This window comes from Protomyctophum bolini (genome assembly GCF_963924005.1).
Source record: "Protomyctophum bolini genome assembly, chromosome: 17".
Classification (NCBI taxonomy): domain Eukaryota; kingdom Metazoa; phylum Chordata; class Actinopteri; order Myctophiformes; family Myctophidae; genus Protomyctophum; species Protomyctophum bolini.
In genome coordinates this window covers 38,550,784-38,569,416 of record NC_137878.1, presented here as the reverse complement: position 1 = coordinate 38,569,416, position 18,633 = coordinate 38,550,784, and the positions used below count along the sequence as shown (strand labels likewise).

General features: G+C 43.1%; 1 protein-coding gene across 5 annotated transcripts; it reads right to left on the bottom strand.

Moving 5' to 3' along the window:
- Positions 1-1,182: 1,182 nt before the first annotated feature.
- stm (starmaker) lies at positions 1,183-18,232 on the bottom strand. Of its 5 annotated transcripts, XM_080788161.1 has the most exons (12): positions 18,207-18,232; positions 17,190-17,245; positions 12,893-12,919; positions 10,688-10,735; positions 9,667-9,717; positions 7,515-7,544; positions 5,757-6,253; positions 4,931-5,699; positions 4,789-4,894; positions 2,472-2,515; positions 1,826-1,888; positions 1,183-1,666 (listed from the first exon to the last, which is right to left on the bottom strand). In XM_080788161.1, the coding sequence occupies exons 1-11, from the start codon at positions 18,215-18,217 to the stop codon at positions 1,866-1,868; spliced, it is 1,662 nt and encodes a 553-aa protein (XP_080644287.1). In that variant the 5' UTR covers positions 18,218-18,232; the 3' UTR covers positions 1,183-1,666; positions 1,826-1,865. The 5 variants fall into 5 exon arrangements, with proteins under 5 accessions (XP_080644287.1, XP_080644285.1, XP_080644288.1 ...); XM_080788159.1 differs by having other exon boundaries at positions 4,931-6,253; XM_080788162.1 differs by having other exon boundaries at positions 4,789-4,930; positions 5,027-6,253.
- Positions 18,233-18,633: the final 401 nt, after the last annotated feature.

Sequence of the window (18,633 nt, the reverse complement as noted above, 5' to 3'; positions counted from 1 at the left end):
TATACGTGTGGTGGGCGACTCAAACTGCTTCCACTATAAGGAAAGCAGGCTTTCTAATGACACAACCCGCCTTGGTATCGGTGAGAAGCAAAAAACGTTATTTTTATTTACGCTAAAGACGAGAGGCTGGTCTGCATGAGCCCCGGAAGTCATCAACGGTAACATAGCTCTAAATGCCAAGGCATTAGAGCTATGGACCAGAGCTATGGGCCAATCAGTGGCTGCGTTTCAACTGCTGTCAGTACAATTTACAATTTAGGCATTTAGCAGACGCCTCATACGCCTATAGTCCAGACTGATACCTTGGAGCATCGTGTGATGCCAGGCTACTTTGCAAGCACATCCCCAGTAGGCAAAGGAAGAAATGTTACCCAAAGATCTTCTAATCGGCCTCAAGGTGGTGCTATAACCGTCCACTTCACATTTTGGCTTTAATAACGAATAACGTAAAACATATTGTTTCTATATTCCTTGGACCATACAGGCACAACTCTCCATTACAGCCATTTGTGCCATTTATTTCAAATCAACACTTTTCGCTATGGGTTGGCGGACATAGGTGATCTTTATTTAACCTCTTTTGGTGTTTTTGTTATTGTTATTATTTGGTGTTAAATATATGTTATACTTTTAGCTACTGAAAAATAGAAGATCTACAAGCTCATAGCACGCCACCGAATTAGGATGGAATATGAAATATCAGACAGATCCGTCTTGAACACATGACTATAGAGATAGTGTGTAACGATTTGCGGGATGTTTGGACAGAATCTGGAGGAGCAATATCAAAGAAAATGTTTTTCAAAAGTTGGCCTCCTGGTGGCGCTATAACAGGCTGTTCTGGAACAGAGGTTCATCGTTGGCATCCAGGGAGTGTGTGTGCAAAATTTGGCATCGACCAGGTTAACGGTGCCGGAGATTAGCAGGTATAACAGATGGACGGATGGACTCAAGCACGCATTTTCAAGCTTGTGTACTTGTAGATCTGCTATTTTCACTAGTTTGGATCCGTCTTGGAAACGTCTAATCTCTCTTTTGACATTTGCGAACTACGCACACACACACATGCATTGTGCACAGGTACACACACACACACACACACACACCCACACACACACACACACACACACACACACACACACACACACACACACACACACACACACAGTGAGTGAATGCTCATTCTCTGGGAAGTCTTTAATAAGGTGTTCCTCTGTCTCCGACATATTTTTTTGTTCAATTTTGTTTTACAACGAACAATAAGACAACAACATCCTCTGTGTGCGTGCGTGTGTGCGTGCGTGCGTGCGTGCATGCTTACAGTATAGGGGTCAGTAATGTGTAACGCTATCAACCTAAAAACAATCGAAAACTGATTTACAAACATTAGATTTACAAACATTCAGCATGAGACACATGGCGACAGAGACAGACAGACTGTAGACAGACAGACAGACAGACAGACGAGGACAGAGAGAGACGGATGGGGGGGAGACAGAGAGACAAAATTAGGGAGAGAGAGACGGACAAAGACAGATTTTAAGGACAGGTTTCACAAATTAGATTGTCTCATTAAGTTGTTGTTGTTGTTGATGTTGTTTTTGATGATGATGATGATGATGTAGTCATGGCGACAGGACTGTGTGTTGAGGACACCAGCATGGCTCTGAGGATCAAAGTCAAAAGGATATTTCAAAAGTTATATCATTTTCAGGCTTTTGCACTAAAGACAGTGTTTTATGTTGCTTGATTCAGTATTTAGATACTGTATGTTTTGAAAATGTGGAATTGTTTTGTGCGTGCGTGTGTGTGTACATGTATTTACCTGTTCAGTGTGTTTCACACTAAGGACTCCTTCCTCCCTGCTAAGACATGGGCTTAGTCACAGCTGCAAAAGGTTCAACATTTTAATCATCTTTGTTATCATTGGCAGTCGTCTAATGTTTTTTTTTGTACTTTATTTAAAGCAGCTACAGCCAAAACTCTATAAAGCAGTGGTTTTTCAACCAGTGGTCCTTGAGGGGGTTCCAGGTGGTCCCCAGCTAAATGATGAGTGAATAAGAGTTGGTAACAAAATGGACACATATAGATATTTAAGAGAGTGTAAAAGTATATACTGTACAACAGGGCCTTAATTAGTATCGTAGCACCTGTGAAGAAAGTCGGGAGATGCCCTAGGAATGTAAGAACTATGCTGAATAAACACTGTATATACCGGCCGTATTAAAAATACAATAAAATAAATATTTATAAAAATTCAGTCAACAAAACTTTGCTCAGCTGTAAGAAATGAGAAAAGCTCTAACAAAAGCTTTTGGTTAATTCAAACCTGTAAATGTCATATAGAGAAACATAAACAATATATTTAGAGCACTATATATAATCTCAGAAATTTAGCAACGTTAGAATTTGACCGTTTTAGAACTACAGTATGTCGTGGGAGGAGCTTTGTGTTGTGGGCGGGGCTTTACCTGCGCTGCTGTCTGTGGCGTCATCTGTCGTGTCACTCCCCACTGTAAACAGGAAATGACATCATCAACAACACACGCAAACATTATGTTGAATACAATTTATTGTCAATTGAAGCCAGCGACATGACGATGGAACAACATATTTTCAGATGAGGGAGCGGAGGCATATTACATATATTTTATGGGGTCCTTGACATGAAATATTGAGCACCACTGATACAGAAACATATGGTTTTTCAGAAAACTGATTTTGAAGACATTTCGACATCAGGCCTAAATGGGTTAAAGGACATAAAACAAATGATGCATCTGCCTTCATCAATGTCGGGTGGCAACCTCATCTCATTATGTCCGAAACTTTTACTTTTCAGGATTCAAATTCAAATATAGCGAAAGTATCTCTGATCTACAAGCTCGAAATGCGTCAGTTTGCTGTAGTGAGATCACGTAGGCCAGTAGGGCATTCATTTACTAAATAACTATGGTGTAACTATAAGTAGCCTACATGTACTACTGCACTTGACTTAAGAATGTAAAGTAAAACATGTAGAGGTATTATTGATAATGCAAATATTGAAACTTTAAAGGACCACTTTTTCTTTGTCTCATAGTAGGGCTGTGGGCAGTTTAAAAAAACGTCTTCCAGTGACATCATCATTAGGCAGACTTTGTGCCATTCTTTCATGATTATTAGTGAGGACCTATGACCTATGACCTATAGGCAGGGCAGGCAAATATCTAAATACTGAATTGAGCAACGTAGATACTTTTACTTAAGTAAAGATCATGTGAGTAGGCTATACTTCTTCCGTCTGCCCTGACCCTGACCATGCTGCGTTCACACTGGAACCACATGGGTCAGTCAAGTGTTGATCATAATGATCAACGCGCCTGTTGTTTGATGAGCAGGAACTATATTAAAGCAGGGACAAAAGGAAGGCGAAACTGTCAGACGGAAAGAATGTGTGTATGTGTGTGTGTGTGTGTGTGTGTGTGTGTGTGTGTGTGTGTGTGTGTGTGTGTGTGTGTGGGCGTGTGGGCGTGTGTGCGTGGGCGTGTGCGTGTGCTTGTTTGGCCTTCCATTTAAATGGCATTTCCTCATACCAACTGAAGAATGTGTGTCGTGTGTGCGTCTCAAGTGCATGTATGGCTTTTAATTTAATTGCGTGTGTGTGTGTGCGTACGTGGGCCTGTGGGGCGTGAGTGTGTGTCATGCATAGCTTCCAGCTGTTATCCCACAACGTCATCTTCCTCAAAAGCCCTTCGTCAACCTTCCTGCTCGCCCGGTCTTTTAAATTATTCTACTTCCTGCTTTGTTGTCGCCAGGCAGGAATTCCACGGTAATCAGATATGGACTACTGTAGTAATCAGATATGGGACTAGTAAAACCTGGTGCCAAGAACAGTACGCAGGCAGGTCGGCTGCCTGCGTACGCTCTGGAGTATCTGGGTGGAGGCAGAATGATTAGGATTTTTATTGTTATCTCTCGTTCTTGACATTTATAATCCTTGGTTTCTGTTGTGTGTAAACAAACAATAATGGCAATTCAAAGCAGTTGTCTCCAAAACCACACCTCCCTGACACCTGTCGCTGTCATAAGAACGCAGTCACGGCAGCAGAGCCTGTTTGTGCATGAATGCACGCGCAGCTGCAATGTATGCTCCGTCCCTCGATGGTGTCGCGCACGCAGACCTCTCAGCTCACAACAGTCGCATCCGAGACGTGATGTGAGCTTATATCAGCTGTTCTCTGCGTGCAATACTGTGTGGACAATGAAGTATAAATGCCTCCTTGGGTGCACCTCACTAGCCAACAACACAAGAAGAGGTTGATTGAATTCACTGAAACCAGCACTCTCCAAAACAACAGGTTTGGAGATCTGTTGGGAATTGATTACATGAAACAGTCACCCGTAGTGTTTGTAAACTAATAACTGGTCTATATACCTAATTCATGGTTTGTGTTGTGAAACGTACATTCTAATGAAGACCGACACAAGGTGTCCCCGTCTGACTCCTCCAGTCCAGAACGTGTATCGTTGCTATCAAGCAGAAACCTTGTATCTCCATATTTTATACTTAACTTTTTTCTATTCTTTCCTCGTAAATCAACGCCCTATACTTGGTTATACTAATACAGCAACACACAGAAGCATCAACGGTAGCAGATGCGTGTTCGTTTCGAGCTGGCCGATCTGCTGTAGCCTACAGGCCTATACTTTTGAATCCTGAAAAGTTAACCATTTTTGGATATAATTATGTTTCCACACGACGAGAAGGGCTTTAATTATAGTGTCGCAAAATACTGACCTTCGGCTTCGGCGGAGTTGATCTGTCCTCCGTTGGGCTCCACCACCGTGGCATCTACTACTGATATCACTGCTGCGTCGTCCCCAGTACCCGTATCGTCGCTGGTATCGTCACCTGTATCGTCCGCTATATCGTCACCGGTATCGTCACCTGTATCGTCACCGGTATCGTCACTAGCATCGTCCCCGGTATCGTCACTAGCATCGTCCCCGGTATCGTCACTAGCATCGTCCCCGGTATCGTCACTAGCATCGTCACCGGTATCGTCACTAGCATCGTCACTGGCATCGTCACCGATATCGTCACCATCACTGTCGTCGGTCAGTATGTCGTCAGTATCGTCGCTTGCGGCATCTGACGAATCACTGTCGTCTACGTCGTCCGTCTCGCTGTCCTCCGTACTATCTGTCTCACTGTCGCTGTTGTCGTCACTGTCCTCTGGTTCTTCTAAGCTATCCGCGGCTTCGCTTGTGTCGTCGCTGTCATTGTCCTCGGGTTCTTCTAAGCTATCCTCCTCGGCTGCTTCGCTCGTGTTCATGTCGTCGCCGGTCATGTCGCTGTCGTCGCCCACATCGCCCGCCTCGCTGCCCACACTGAGCACCACCGTCTCCAGGTCCTTCATGGCGTCGTCCTGCTCGTCACTGTCGTCTGTAGCGTTGGTCTCCTGCAGGTCGGCAGGTTCCTCGGAGTCCTCTGGGTCGTCTGTCGCGTTGGTCTCCAGCAGGTCCTCGGGCTCCTCGGAATCCTCGGGTTCCTCGGGTTCCTCGGGTGCCTCGGTGCTGTCATCATCGTCCTCCTGTTCACCCGTCTCGCTGACGTCGTCGGCAGCATCGCTGTCGTCCTTCGCGTCGTCTACGCTATCGGCGTCGCTATCGTCGCTATCGGCATCGCTATCGTCGCTATCGTCGCTATCGGCCGCCTCCTGCGTGTCGTCCGGCATGTCGTCGCTGTCGGCGCTATCGTCGCTATCGGCTACCTCCTGCGCATCGTCCGGCATGTCGTCGCTGTCCGCGCTGTCGGTGACGTCTTCGCCTGCGGGGCCACTGTCGTCGTTCTGGTCGTCCATGGTGTCACTGTCGTCCGACGTCTCACTCGCCTGGCTGCCTGTCTGCTCGTCCGACCCCGTGTCCTCTGGACTTCCTTGCTTCGACGCTGCCTCCCCCGCATCGTCTCCCTGGCTGTCGTCGCTGTCATCGCTGTCGTCGTCACTGTCACTGTCGGTCAGCTCCTCGTCGCTCTCGTGGCTGCTCTGTTCGCCCTCTTCGCTGCTGTCGTCGTCCAGGACGTTGGCGCTGTCGTCCAGTTCTCGACTCTCCGCCTCCTCTTCTTCGTCGATTAACTGCTCTATCTCTTCCTCGTCTGTCCCGCTGTCTGTCCCGCTGTCAACCGTCCCACTGTCTGTCCCACTGTCTGTCCCACTGTCAACTGTCACGCTGTCTACGCCGCTGTCTGCCTGTGGCGAGTCTGTCACACCTGCGGAGCGGAGAGACGTTGCGTCAATTGATTTATATTGCTGCCAATGTTCGATAAATAAAGGAAAATAGCAGATCTACAAGCTCTCGGTGCCGCACTTTGAACTTGTAGGTCTGCGATTTTTGAAAATGTGTGAAAATGTGCCTGACGTCTTTGAATATATTACAGAGCGAGTTTTTTACTCAAATCTTTGCTACTGGGAGGGTCCCTGGTACAACCTATTTTCAGATGGGGGTCGGCGGCCAATGTCATATTTGGGGTCCTTGACATGAATATGTTTGAGAAGGACTGAAAATGGGTTTTTCAGAAAACTGTCAGGATTTAGAGGACATTTTTTAATTTTGACGTTGGGCCCAAATGGGTTAAAGGTACTGGTCTGTAAATGCATTGTAATCACATTTATAATGCAATATAATGTGCTTATAAGGCTTCATAACACACTTTTCTAACCAATATTTGAGAGACATTGAAAGAATCCTGAGCATGGCGACAGGCCTGAATACGTTGTTTGTCGCTGCCACTATGATTGGCTGAGTAGTGCGTTGATGTTTGTAGCTGACACTATGATTGGCTGAGTAGTGCGTTGATGTTTGTAGCTGCCACTATGATTGGCTGAGTAGTGCATTGCATGTTTGTAGCTGCCACTATGATTGGCTGAGTAGTGCGTTGCATGTTTGTAGCTGCCACTATGATTGGCTGAGTAGTGCGTTGCATGTTTGTAGCTGCCACTATGATTGGCTGAGTAGTGCGTTGCATGTTTGTAGCTGCCACTATGATTGGCTGAGCAGTGCGTTGATGTTTGTAGCTGCCACTATGATTGGCTGAGTAGTGCGTTGATGTTTGTAGCTGCCACTATGATTGGCTGAGTAGTGCGTTGATGTTTGTAGCTGCCACTATGATTGGCTGAGCAGTGCGTTGATGTTTGTACTAGCTGCCACTATGATTGGCTGAGTAGTGCGTTGCATGTTTGTAGCTGCCACTATGATTGGCTGAGTAGTGCGTTGATGTTTGTAGCTGCCACTATGATTGGCTGAGTAGTGCGTTGATGTGCAGTTGGAGAGGTGTCAGTCTGTGCAGATTTAATTTGTTAAAATGAATTAAACGTTTAATAAACGAGTCCAACTAGTCAGCTGTATCCGAAGTCGGCAAGCCCTCTCTCTCTCTCTCTCTCTCTCTCTCTCATTCTCACACACGCACGCACTCACACACAGACGCAGACACACGTGCGCACGTGCACACACACACGCACACACACACGCACCTGGTTGTTCACCGGTGTCATCTGCAGGCCCTGAAAACCAGACAGACATGTAAGATGAGCAGACAGACAGATAGCATCACACACTACATGATGATAATCTATAGTTACAAGATAATCTTAGCAGATAATCTTAGGGCAGGGATGTCAAACTCAAATATACAGTGGTCGAGGGCCGGACTGTGTTTCAACACACAGGACATATTTGGGGAGAGGGGTAGCTGAAAGTTGACCACCAAGTGATATACTTTCACTGCTGATCAATAGTGAAGAGAAGACGCGTGCTTGTGCTTGCGGGCCCTCGATACCATTGTGGGACTTGTAGTATTATGGTGGTCCGTGCAGTATACCAGAGGGCCAGTTCTAATACTAATTAAATATCATCCCGCGGGCCAAAGACATTCACGGGCCTGATTTGGCCCCCGGGCCTTGAGTTTGACATATATGTCTTAGGGCATCACACACTACAGGATTCTATCCAGATTCTCCGGCTTGCTCGAACCCTGCATGCAGCAATACTATATGCAGGCCTATAATTATGATATAATAAATAAAACATATCACGCCTTGCTCCACCATAGCATTATAATTAGCCTATTTGTATAGTCTATATTATTTTGATATTAAATAAAGTACAAGACAACATTACATTGTAATGTTGTCTTACGGGTCCCATTTGTACTCGGTTACGGGGTCGGGGGTCCTTGAAATAAAAAAGTTTGAGAACCACTAATGTACACTAAACACTAGTACACTAAATGGAACAGAGCCTTAATTAGTATCATTGATAACACCCGTGAAGGAGGTTGGAAGAGGCCCAGACGTATGAAGAGTTATTTCCAAAATGGTGCATGTTTGCATAGACTCTATTGAAGTTTACAGACACACATGTGACACACATGTGACACACATGTGCACACTGCATATTCCATTCACAGTGTGTCTTTCCTGGCCTTTATGCTGCTATTTGCCAGTGACAAAATATACCACAACAACTAAAGTTATACAACTTTAGAATGTTCACTTTACTTTACTGCCTGCCACCGGTTTATCAAGCCCGGCTAAAATATATATACGTCAGAATGCGTTCATAAAGTTTTACAAGACCTGGGGCCCGTTTATGACGTTCTACCACAACACACAAACTGTGCCTATGGCTCGGCCAGCACCAAACCACAACACAAACTAAATCTGCTCTATGAAAAATCTGCTTTTTTTTTTAGTAATTATGTATGCATGTATTTTTGTGTACATGTGTATAATATACTGTAGATATATTTATTTAATTGTTTTATTTTCTCCAGACTTTTTTTTTACGACTATCCTTTGGGATTGTGGGTGTGGGGGGGGGAGAGTGGTGGGATAGGGGATTGAGTTTTATTTTTATATTTTATATGTCTGTTTAATACTTTCCCCTGGGCTTCTGTTACAAAAACCTGAATGAAAGGATTCATGATATGAATACATTCTGAATGTATAGTCTTTTTATCCACTCTTGAATAAATAAAATAAAAGTAAAAGAAATTTAAAAAAAAAAACAACACTCTAGTGCTCTCTGTTTCCCATGCAGGAAATACATGGCTCTGTGCCAACTTGAGCGAATAGGCTCTATACCATTTTGGAAATAATACGTGTATAAATGGAGCCATTTTTCGCCATAGTTTTAGTCACAAAATGAACACAGGTAGGTAGGTAGGTAGGTATAGAGCATCGCAGTCCCGCCCCCTTTCAGAACGACGAGTGGCCCAGGAAATGATTCTCCATAGGCTTTTCAAAAAGTATTTATTTAAAGACTGTTACACCGCAGACAAAGCCAACTCGGATCGTGACAAATCATCACAATGAACACAATATTTTGGGGCCGATCAAATCATTAGACAGAAGAAAATAAAGCCAGGAGACAACACTATTTGTTTTGTTTTTGTTCTTATAAATTATTTGATCGGCCCAAAACATTGTAATTATTGTCATGATTTGTCACGATCCGAGTTGGCTTTGTCCGCGGCGTAACCGTCTTTAAATAAATACTTTCTGAAAAGCCTATGGATAAAATGAATGGAGAATAATTTCCTGGGCCACTCGTCGTTCTGAAAGGGGGCGGGACTGCGACCCTCTATAGGTAGGTACTAGGTATTTAGTTACATTAGTGTCAAACCTGAATTGTCTCCTACAGGGATGCTTGCAGCTGTAGTGCCTTCATCACGATCTAAATGAAAACAAAGTATAGGCTAATCATTAACATTGTAAAAAAAAAAAAACAGTGCAGGTTTATCAACATTTTTGTATTAGTTACATATACCATTAACCTCGTGTTTAATACCAGACTTTCCACTCGGAGGAAAGCCTGGTCTGTGTCTGTCTTACTAAATTACCGTGTTATCCTTTTCGGGAGGATAATACCTTCCCAATAATTAAGCATATAGTTTCGCTGATTTCTAAAACACTAAACAAATATGAATGTGAGTGTGCTTTCCAGAGACTATTTAGTAAGTAGTAGCCTTGCCAAGCCATGAGGCCCATAGGGCAGGAGCCTATCTCCTGTTTCTGTAGCGTGAGGCAGCTTGATGTACAACTACACCCCCTGTACATGACGCTAGTATGTCCAACCCTTGATGCTGAGTATCAAGCAGGGAGGCACTGGGTCCCACTTTTAGAGTCTTTGGTATGACCCAGCCAGGGATTGAACCCCGACCTCCCAGTCTCAGGGCGGACACTCTAACCACAAGGCCACTGAGCTGGTATTTAGAGACTATTTAGCGTCTGTATACCTTTGGTATCTCACGGGAGAAATTCTATTCTCGTCGCTTGAAGGCTAAGAAAGAGCGAGTCACGCTTTTATTGGGAAGGGTATATTATTGTTCCCGGTTTGAGGGGAAAGGAAGTTCTGGTTTTGAGGGTTTCCGGCCTGAGGACTACAAAACAATGACTACAACATGACGTAACGATATCTTCCGCTCCCGACCGGATCATAAACCAGAAAAGGTTACTGTACCGTAGATACCTCCTGGTATAACCTACAGGAATGCCTACCGTACAGTAACCCACTGCTTGTTCTAAGTTGAAAGTTGTATTACCAGCATGTGTGTGTGTGTGTGTGTGTGTGTGTGTGTGTGTGTGTGCGTGTGTGCGTGCGTGCGTGCGTGCGTGTGCGTGTGTGTGCGTGTACAGGGTCTTACCAGCATTCAGGTTCAGGTGGTCTATTAGAGCTGCTGCTGCTTCTTTGACTGAAACACACACAGTGACAACTGTCAGTCTCCGTGGCAACGGTGAGCTAAATTGCAACACTGTAGCACAGTAAATGGAACCCATTCATCCACTCTGACATTTTACGGTATGACCTGCACTATAAATGCCTTTTACAGTATGAACTGCACTATCGATGCATTTTACAGTATGAACTGCACTATAAATGCATGCACTGCTACGTCCACACATGTCCCTGATCTACCAAAAACATGGTTTTTAACACGTGCACAAACTCCTGATCAGAGGTCCACAAATCAGTCTGTGGCGAGACTTTAATAAATACATAACGTAATGTTTTCGATCGTAATGCTGCGTTCACACAGACAGAGAGACGCAAAGATGCAAAGCTACACAGTGTATTTGTATAGCTTCGTCGCTGCGGGCTTTCCAATGACTATGGATGGTAGACTGCGTCGTTGACTCGTTGCGTCTGCCCGTGTGAACGCGACAGACAGCAATGCCCAAACCACACTCTTGTGTGTTGCAACTCCTTGCAACAAAACAGTTTTAAGGTCAACTCAGGTTGCATCGGTGTGGTTGACCTTATATATACAAACCTTACAAACATTCACCTTTTGTTTTTAAAGGTATATATACTCTACGATGCTGTGTTATTATAAACCACATATTACCTGTCGTACAGTAAATAACAACTCTTCATTGTAATGCAGTAACTGGCAACTGCACCTATATAGTCTGTCTCTGTCATTTCCAGTAATTCTCAACAATGACACAAACACACAGACACGCCCACAGACACACACAATTGCATGCTTTGGAGTTATTGCATAAGTGCATACTGTGCTTGGTCATGTGGTATTTCCAGTTGTACCTGCACCACACGCAGCACCCTCCATTCTAAGCACCAACCCCCACTCGACCAATCACAAGAGATTATTTATGACTATACCCCACCCCACACAACTTGGAAAGTCGTATTTTGAGGATTGTTTTGGACGCCTATATTTTGAAGATTGTTAATTATACTATGCAAATGTTTGTTGGTTACTTGTTCACCTTATGCCAACCCGTTTCATATCAAGGTCCATTATTTATTTGGCATTTGAGCCACGGAACCACCATTTGATGAGCTTTTATAGCCTCTCAGACCCAAGACTTTTTGTTGTCGTTGGATAAGATTATTGTGTCCACAATTCCATGTTGTATTGATGTGGTGCCCATATAGGAGAGACCACATCAGGCAAACAAACAATTATATTTCTACGTACATTTACATCTAACGTAACTGGTGGTCCCCGGACCACTGGTTGAACACCACCGCTATTTAGATACTCATGTTTCCGTGACTAATGTTAAGAATGTTATTCAGACAATATTCACCTTTACTCCCACTCCACCTATAACTGAATTGCCCATTGGTATATCTTTACCATTGAGCTAATGGAGGCTGGCCTGCTTGCTCATCTTGACCAACGGGTCAAAATGAGTTTCAGATGATCAGCTCCCATGCGTCTATAGCTGAGACACATGACCTTTGACATCATCCAAATGACTCAAGGCGACAAAATGCAACTGCCCAAATTGCACGAGTTATATTGTATTAGCATAGCCTAATAAGCCTATACTCCAGGGGTAGACAACCATATTATGCAAGTGTGTGAGAGAGGCTTTTCTTTAAAAATTGAATATCCACATCTGTCCTGCATTATAATTCTACATTTATTTACAACTCTGTGGAGGGACCGAGGGAAGTTTGTATTGCTAATGATCATTACCATCCTGACGTGAAAGACAATATATCTATAAATAAGAAGAGAAATAAAGGTTGTTATGAATATGAACAACTAAAATCTGGTGGAAATATATAACATTTTGATAGATATGGTGTCATAATTAAACTTAATGACTATCAAGAAAATGAATACATGGCACTTCAAGTGAGTGAGTCATCAATTGTGTAATGGATCAAAGTTCAGCCCCTGGCCCTCTGGTACGTGTGTGTGCGTATGTACATGCGTGCGTCGCGTGTGCGACGTGTGTGCGTGCGTTCAGAGACATATTGACAGCATGCATGTTTTTTAATGTTCCGAACATTTATCGACACATTTATATTCTGTATACTTCCTCCTCTCTGCTGAGCATGAAGGAAGTTATTGTGACTGTCGTTAACTCACCATCATCAGAGGGGATTGTTGTACGTTCTGAGAGAGAGAGAGAGAGAGAGAGAGAGAGAGAGGGGGGGGGAGAGAGAGAGAGAGAGGGGAGAGAAGTGAATGATTAGAGACCCTTGTTAACCGTGGTTTTCAACCCATTTCATATCAATATCATAATATTTATTCTGCAGTTGATGAGCCACGTATGTATACAGACCACCATTTGATGATATAAAGCCTTTTACCTTTTGAGAGTGTAAAATGAAACCAAATGGACCCTACTCTCAAGAGTTAAAGATTTAAAAAATGGTCCATTTGGTTACCCATTCTGCATCATTTAGCTGGGGACCACCTGGAACCTCCTCAAGGACCACTGGTGGTCCCCAGACCACAGGTGGTAGAGTGATATAAAATAAAAAATAAAGTAAAGTACAGCAAGAATAGTGTAGGAATAGTCTGTCCATAGTCTGTCCATTAGGGGGAGACAAACACCCATATTACAGCCTTTAACTATCTACACAATTTTCAATTGGGCTTTATTGGCATGAGAAAACATACATTTACACATGCACCATTGATTGATTGATTGAAATATGTATTAACAGTTTGCAGAATTACAGTACAATTCAAGCACAACTCAAAGACTGTTAACTGTGAGTGGACGACCCAATAAAGCATTACACTTGTTTACAAGAGGGTCCACCTTGTTCAATTCATCAAAGCATTTAGAGACGTACCTATAGTACCATACCTAACCTATACAGCAGGGGTGGGCAACTGGCGGCCCGGGGGCCACATGCGGCCCCCACTTTCACTTAATGCGGCCCGCAGGTTAATATCAGAATACTGATATATTATTGATTTCAGCGGTTATACAATTCCAAACATGCAAACATGACCCGCTATAATTATACTTAATGACTAGTATTAAATGAATATAGTAGCCTACTTAATGTGTCTTTTTGTGTCCAATGTATTTGTATTTAGTTCATAAAGTTATCTTAACTAAAACTAAATGCATTTGAAAATCAATAAAAAGGTTACTTTTCAGGATTCTAATTTAAAAAAAGCAAAAAGTATTTCAATTCAAATATAGCAAAAATAGCTGATCTATAACCCCTGCTGTACAGTAACTACAAATACAGTACACCTATAGACGGATCCACTGAGGGGTGCGCTGGGCTGGGTGCAAGCCATTACTGAGCTGTAATCAACACTGATTAGCTGCTGCAGTGCCCTGTTGGTTAGGGTGCAGCTAATCAGTGATGGTTAGGCATGTAACGATATATCGTATATCGATATATATTAATCCTGACGATATGATTTTTTTTTTCTTTTTTCGGGGCGGGCTATAGTGTGATGTGAAATGTGAGCTTTAGTCATATTCCACCATATTCAAGTGCTTTAGGAGAGAAATGAGAGTCACTTTCAGTAGTATAGAGCACTGTAGAGGGGAGCTGTGTGTGTCTGTGACTGTAGAGGGGAGCTGTGTGTGTCTGTGACTGTAGAGGGGAGCTGTGTGTGTCTGTGACTGTAGAGGGGAGCTGTGTGTGTCTGTGACTGTAGAGGGGAGCTGTGTGTGTCTGTGACTGTAGAGGGGAGCTGTGTGTGTCTGTGACTGTAGAGGGGAGCTGTGTGTGTCTGTGACTGTAGAGGGGAGCTGTGTGTGTCTGTGACTGTAGAGGGGAGCTGTGTGTGACTGTGACTGTAGAGGGGAGCTGTGTGTGTGTCTGTGACTGTAGAGGGGAGCTGTGTGTGTCTGTGACTGTAGAGAGGAGCTGTGTGTGTGTCTGTGACTGTAGAGGGGAGCTGTGTGTGTCTGTGACTGTAGAGGGGAGCTGTGTGTGTGTGTGTGTGTGTCTGTGACTGTATAGAGGGGAGCTGTGTGTGTCTGTGACTGTAGAGAGGAGCTGTGTGTGTCTGTGACTGTAGAGAGGAGCTGTGTGTGTCTGTGACTGTATAGAGGGGAGCTGTGTGTGTCTGTGACTGTAGAGAGGAGCTGTGTGTGTCTGTGACTGTAGAGAGGAGCTGTGTGTGTCTGTGACTGTGCCCAGGTGATGATGGTCGTTGATGCTCATCAAGGAAGGCAATTATGTTTCTGCACTGTCAAAAGTAATGCTACTTCTTTTGCAATGTAGTTAAGTAAAAAATCTCAAGGGGGAAGATAAATTATATACAATTAAAAAAACAGTAATCTTTCTTTAAAATAATATCGTGAAAAATCGTATGGTGAGTTGAGTGAATCGTTACATGCCTATTGATGGTTATGCCTCAGTAATGGCTGCACCCAACGCACCCCCCCCCCCCCCAGTAGAGATATCAGACACATATTTATTTAAAGCTTGGAACCAAGCCATGCCATGCAGTCTCCCTGGTGAATCATGATGACCAAAAATCATTAAATAAGGTGTATATAATATAATTAAATATTACATTTATATTCAATTGTATTCTCAACCTGGGGGTCAGGATGTGTGAATCATCCTCAGATGATTTGCATAACATTGTTTTTCTTATACTCACTAACAGTAAACAAACACACATACATTATGGGTGTATATACAGTAGGTACATTATGGGTGTATCTGCACATTTCTAAAGTGACAATTTAAGAGTTTTTTTTTATTCCAACTTGGCCAAATTAGTAGTCTTGCTATGGCCAGATCAATTGCCAATTGGTCATATAGCATTCGGAGATTGTTTGTGGAACAGTTGTCTGGCTATGCCAGACTATACCAAATTAGTAACTAGTAAGTAACTAAAGTATATAATGATTGAGTAAAAAGTCCCACATTATGTAAGTGAGATGTAGTGAGGTATAGAAGGAAAAGTATTGAAAATAAGAAATACTCCAGTAACAGAAGAAGTAAAACAATTAACCCATTCTGAACGGGAACCCATTTTGGTGTCAGCATCATGTTATGCTTTAGCTATTTAAAAATAGCAGATCTACAAGCTCATAGCGCGCCACCGAGTGGCGCGCTATGAGCTTGTAGGTCTGCTATTTTTGAAAAATCGAATAACGACTGACATAGAAGACATTTTTTTAATCTGATCTCAGGTCAGAATGAAAACTGTCAGGATGTAGAAGACATGTTTAGAATCTGATCTCAGGTCAGAATGGGTTAAAAAAACTTGTACTTAACCCATTTTGGGCGGGAACCCCTTTTGGTGTTAGCAGATCTACAAGCTCATAGCGCGCCACCGAGTGGCGCGCAATGAGCTTGTACAGTAGGCCTGCTATTTTTGAAAAATCGAAGAACCACTGACACAGAAACATATAGCTTTTTCAGAAAACTGTCAGGATACAGGAGATATTTTTAGAATCTGATCTCGGGTCAAGGTACAGTATTTAAATGTACTTAGTTACTTTTATACCACTGCCCGCGGGGGTGTTAGTGTACAGTAGACGTGTAATGGAAATGACGTGGAACAATAGTTGCCCCTGTGCCAATATTTCACGAGCACTTCTGTCTTACTGTCTATACTAGTACATAAAGTGAACCCATTCTGACCTGAGATCAGATTCTAAAAATGTCTTCTGTATCCTGACAGTTTTTCTGAAAAAGCTATGTTTCTGTGTCAGTCGTTCTTCGATTTTTCAAAAATAGCAGATCTACAAGCTCGCAGCGTGCCACTCGGTGGCGCGCTATGAGCTTGTAGATCTGCTATTTTTCAATAGCTAAAGTATAACATGATGCCAACACCAAAAGGCGTTCCCGCCCAAAATGGGTTTTAATATCTCTTCATTACATCAAATAAGTCTCATAATAATAAAAAATGCAAGGATTGAAGAGTCCAGACGGAGAACTATTTAAATCGATAATTTATGCTGACCCCTCCCCCAAATCTGTCCTGACCCCCCCCCCCCCCCCGTAGTCATAATTTATAAATTATGCAGGATAATTATTTGACTCTTAATGTTATATGACAAGACAACTATATTACAAGACAACATTAAAATAAATGTCGTAGCGGAAACAGAACATGCACATAACCTATAACTCTAAGAGTGAGCACGGCGTGACTTTAAAATGAAACGTTAATCAATTAAACGCAGGTGAGATTATTGTCCTAAACATTACATAACACCATGCAGGAATGTTCAAGCAATCTCACACGCACGTCACGCACACGCGCGCACACACACGCACACGCACATGCGCACACGCACATGCGCACACGCACACGCACACGCACACTAACATCAATGGTGCAGGATAACATATTATTTATACCTTTTAATACTTTTATACTTTGGAATAAAGTAGCGAATGCATTCATGAACAAACAGAATGGAAGGAGAATTGGAACTCACCAGTGAACGGTGCAGCGTGGCTTACAGCAAACAGGACACAAATCACCAGAGCAATTCTACACGCACGCACACACACACACACACACACACACAGAGACACACACACACACACACACACACACAGCCCATTAGTTCCAGACTCTCCAAAAGTCGTGAACAAAGAACAACCGTGTTTTTTTGTTTTTTTCTTTCCACCGGAACATTAAAGCTAAATAGTTTTATCTTGCGTTTTACTTCACGGCTGGATCGCCAGGACACGATGAGAATAATTTAGTTTATTCTATTGACCAATACAACATCATGGAGAAATAAAACAACATTTTGAAATTGAGATGAAAGTATCATTAAAACAAACATTTTGAATTATTATACAATCCCAGCATCCACGTTCTGGCAGCGACATTAGCCAAAAAAAAATAGCCGACCCCAACAACAGCTTGTAGATCTGCTATTTTTTTCGGCAAAGAGATCAGGTGCAGCGCTTGGAAATATAAGACCTCCGAGTACACAGTATATGGAGCCAACTCGGGTTTAAAGTTTCCTAAAAAGTCTGGAGGGTTTATAAACGCGGTTAAAAGTTTAAAAAAAAATCTCTGCAGTCTTTAACTTTATTTAATTATTTTTTTTACAAAGTGCGCTAAACGTGTGCTTTTTGACATCATGGCGGAAACAACCAGTGGAGCCATCAATACCAGTCGGAGTGGTGGGCTCTGGTTACGTGGCTTTTGTCCCGCTCACACAGACAGCCTATTCTTTTAACTTATAGACAATTCTTCCCCGTAAACCAACACCGACTCACTCGAGCGTTTTGGACTGTGACAGGCTGCACCCACACACACACACACACACACATGCACACGCACATGCATGCACACGCACGCACGCACGCACACACACACAAACAAACATACGCACTTTATAATGTATTAACATAATGCACATAATTATGAAAGATAAACACATGTAAACATGTGACCTGTGAACTTTTATTCATAAGTATAAGCTTTGTAAACGTACCTTGTTGCCATGGTTAGTCGCAGGGGGTTGTATGTAAGCACTTGTTGTATAGTGGCTGTTTGTTCTCACTGTGAACTCTGACTGAAGAGTTGTCTGCTTTTATACTGACCCCTCCCACTGCCTGTCTGTCTGTCTGTTTTTCTGACTGACTGAATGACTGACTGTCTGTCTGTCGGTCTGTCTGACTGACTGACTGTCTGACTGACTGTCTGACTGTCTATCTGACTGACTGTGTGTCTGTCTGTCTGTCTGTCTGACTGACTGACTGACTGACTGACTGACTGTCTGTCTGTCTGTCTGTCTGACTGACTGACTGACTGACTGTCTGTCTGTCTGTCTGACTGACTGACTGACTGTCTGTCTGTCTGTCTGTCTGTCTGTCTGTCTGACTGACTGACTGACTGACTGTCAATCTGATTATGTTTTG

Bases quoted from the DNA above. Each gene is read 5' to 3' on its own strand.
- stm (XM_080788159.1), bottom strand. The intron at 12,920-17,189 runs GTGAGTTCCAAT...TCTCTCTCTCAG, and splicing joins CCACGCTGCACCGTTCACTG to AACGTACAACAATCCCCTCT. The intron at 2,516-4,788 runs AGCCGAAGGTCA...TTTCCTGTTTAC, and splicing joins GGACAGATCAACTCCGCCGA to AGTGGGGAGTGACACGACAG.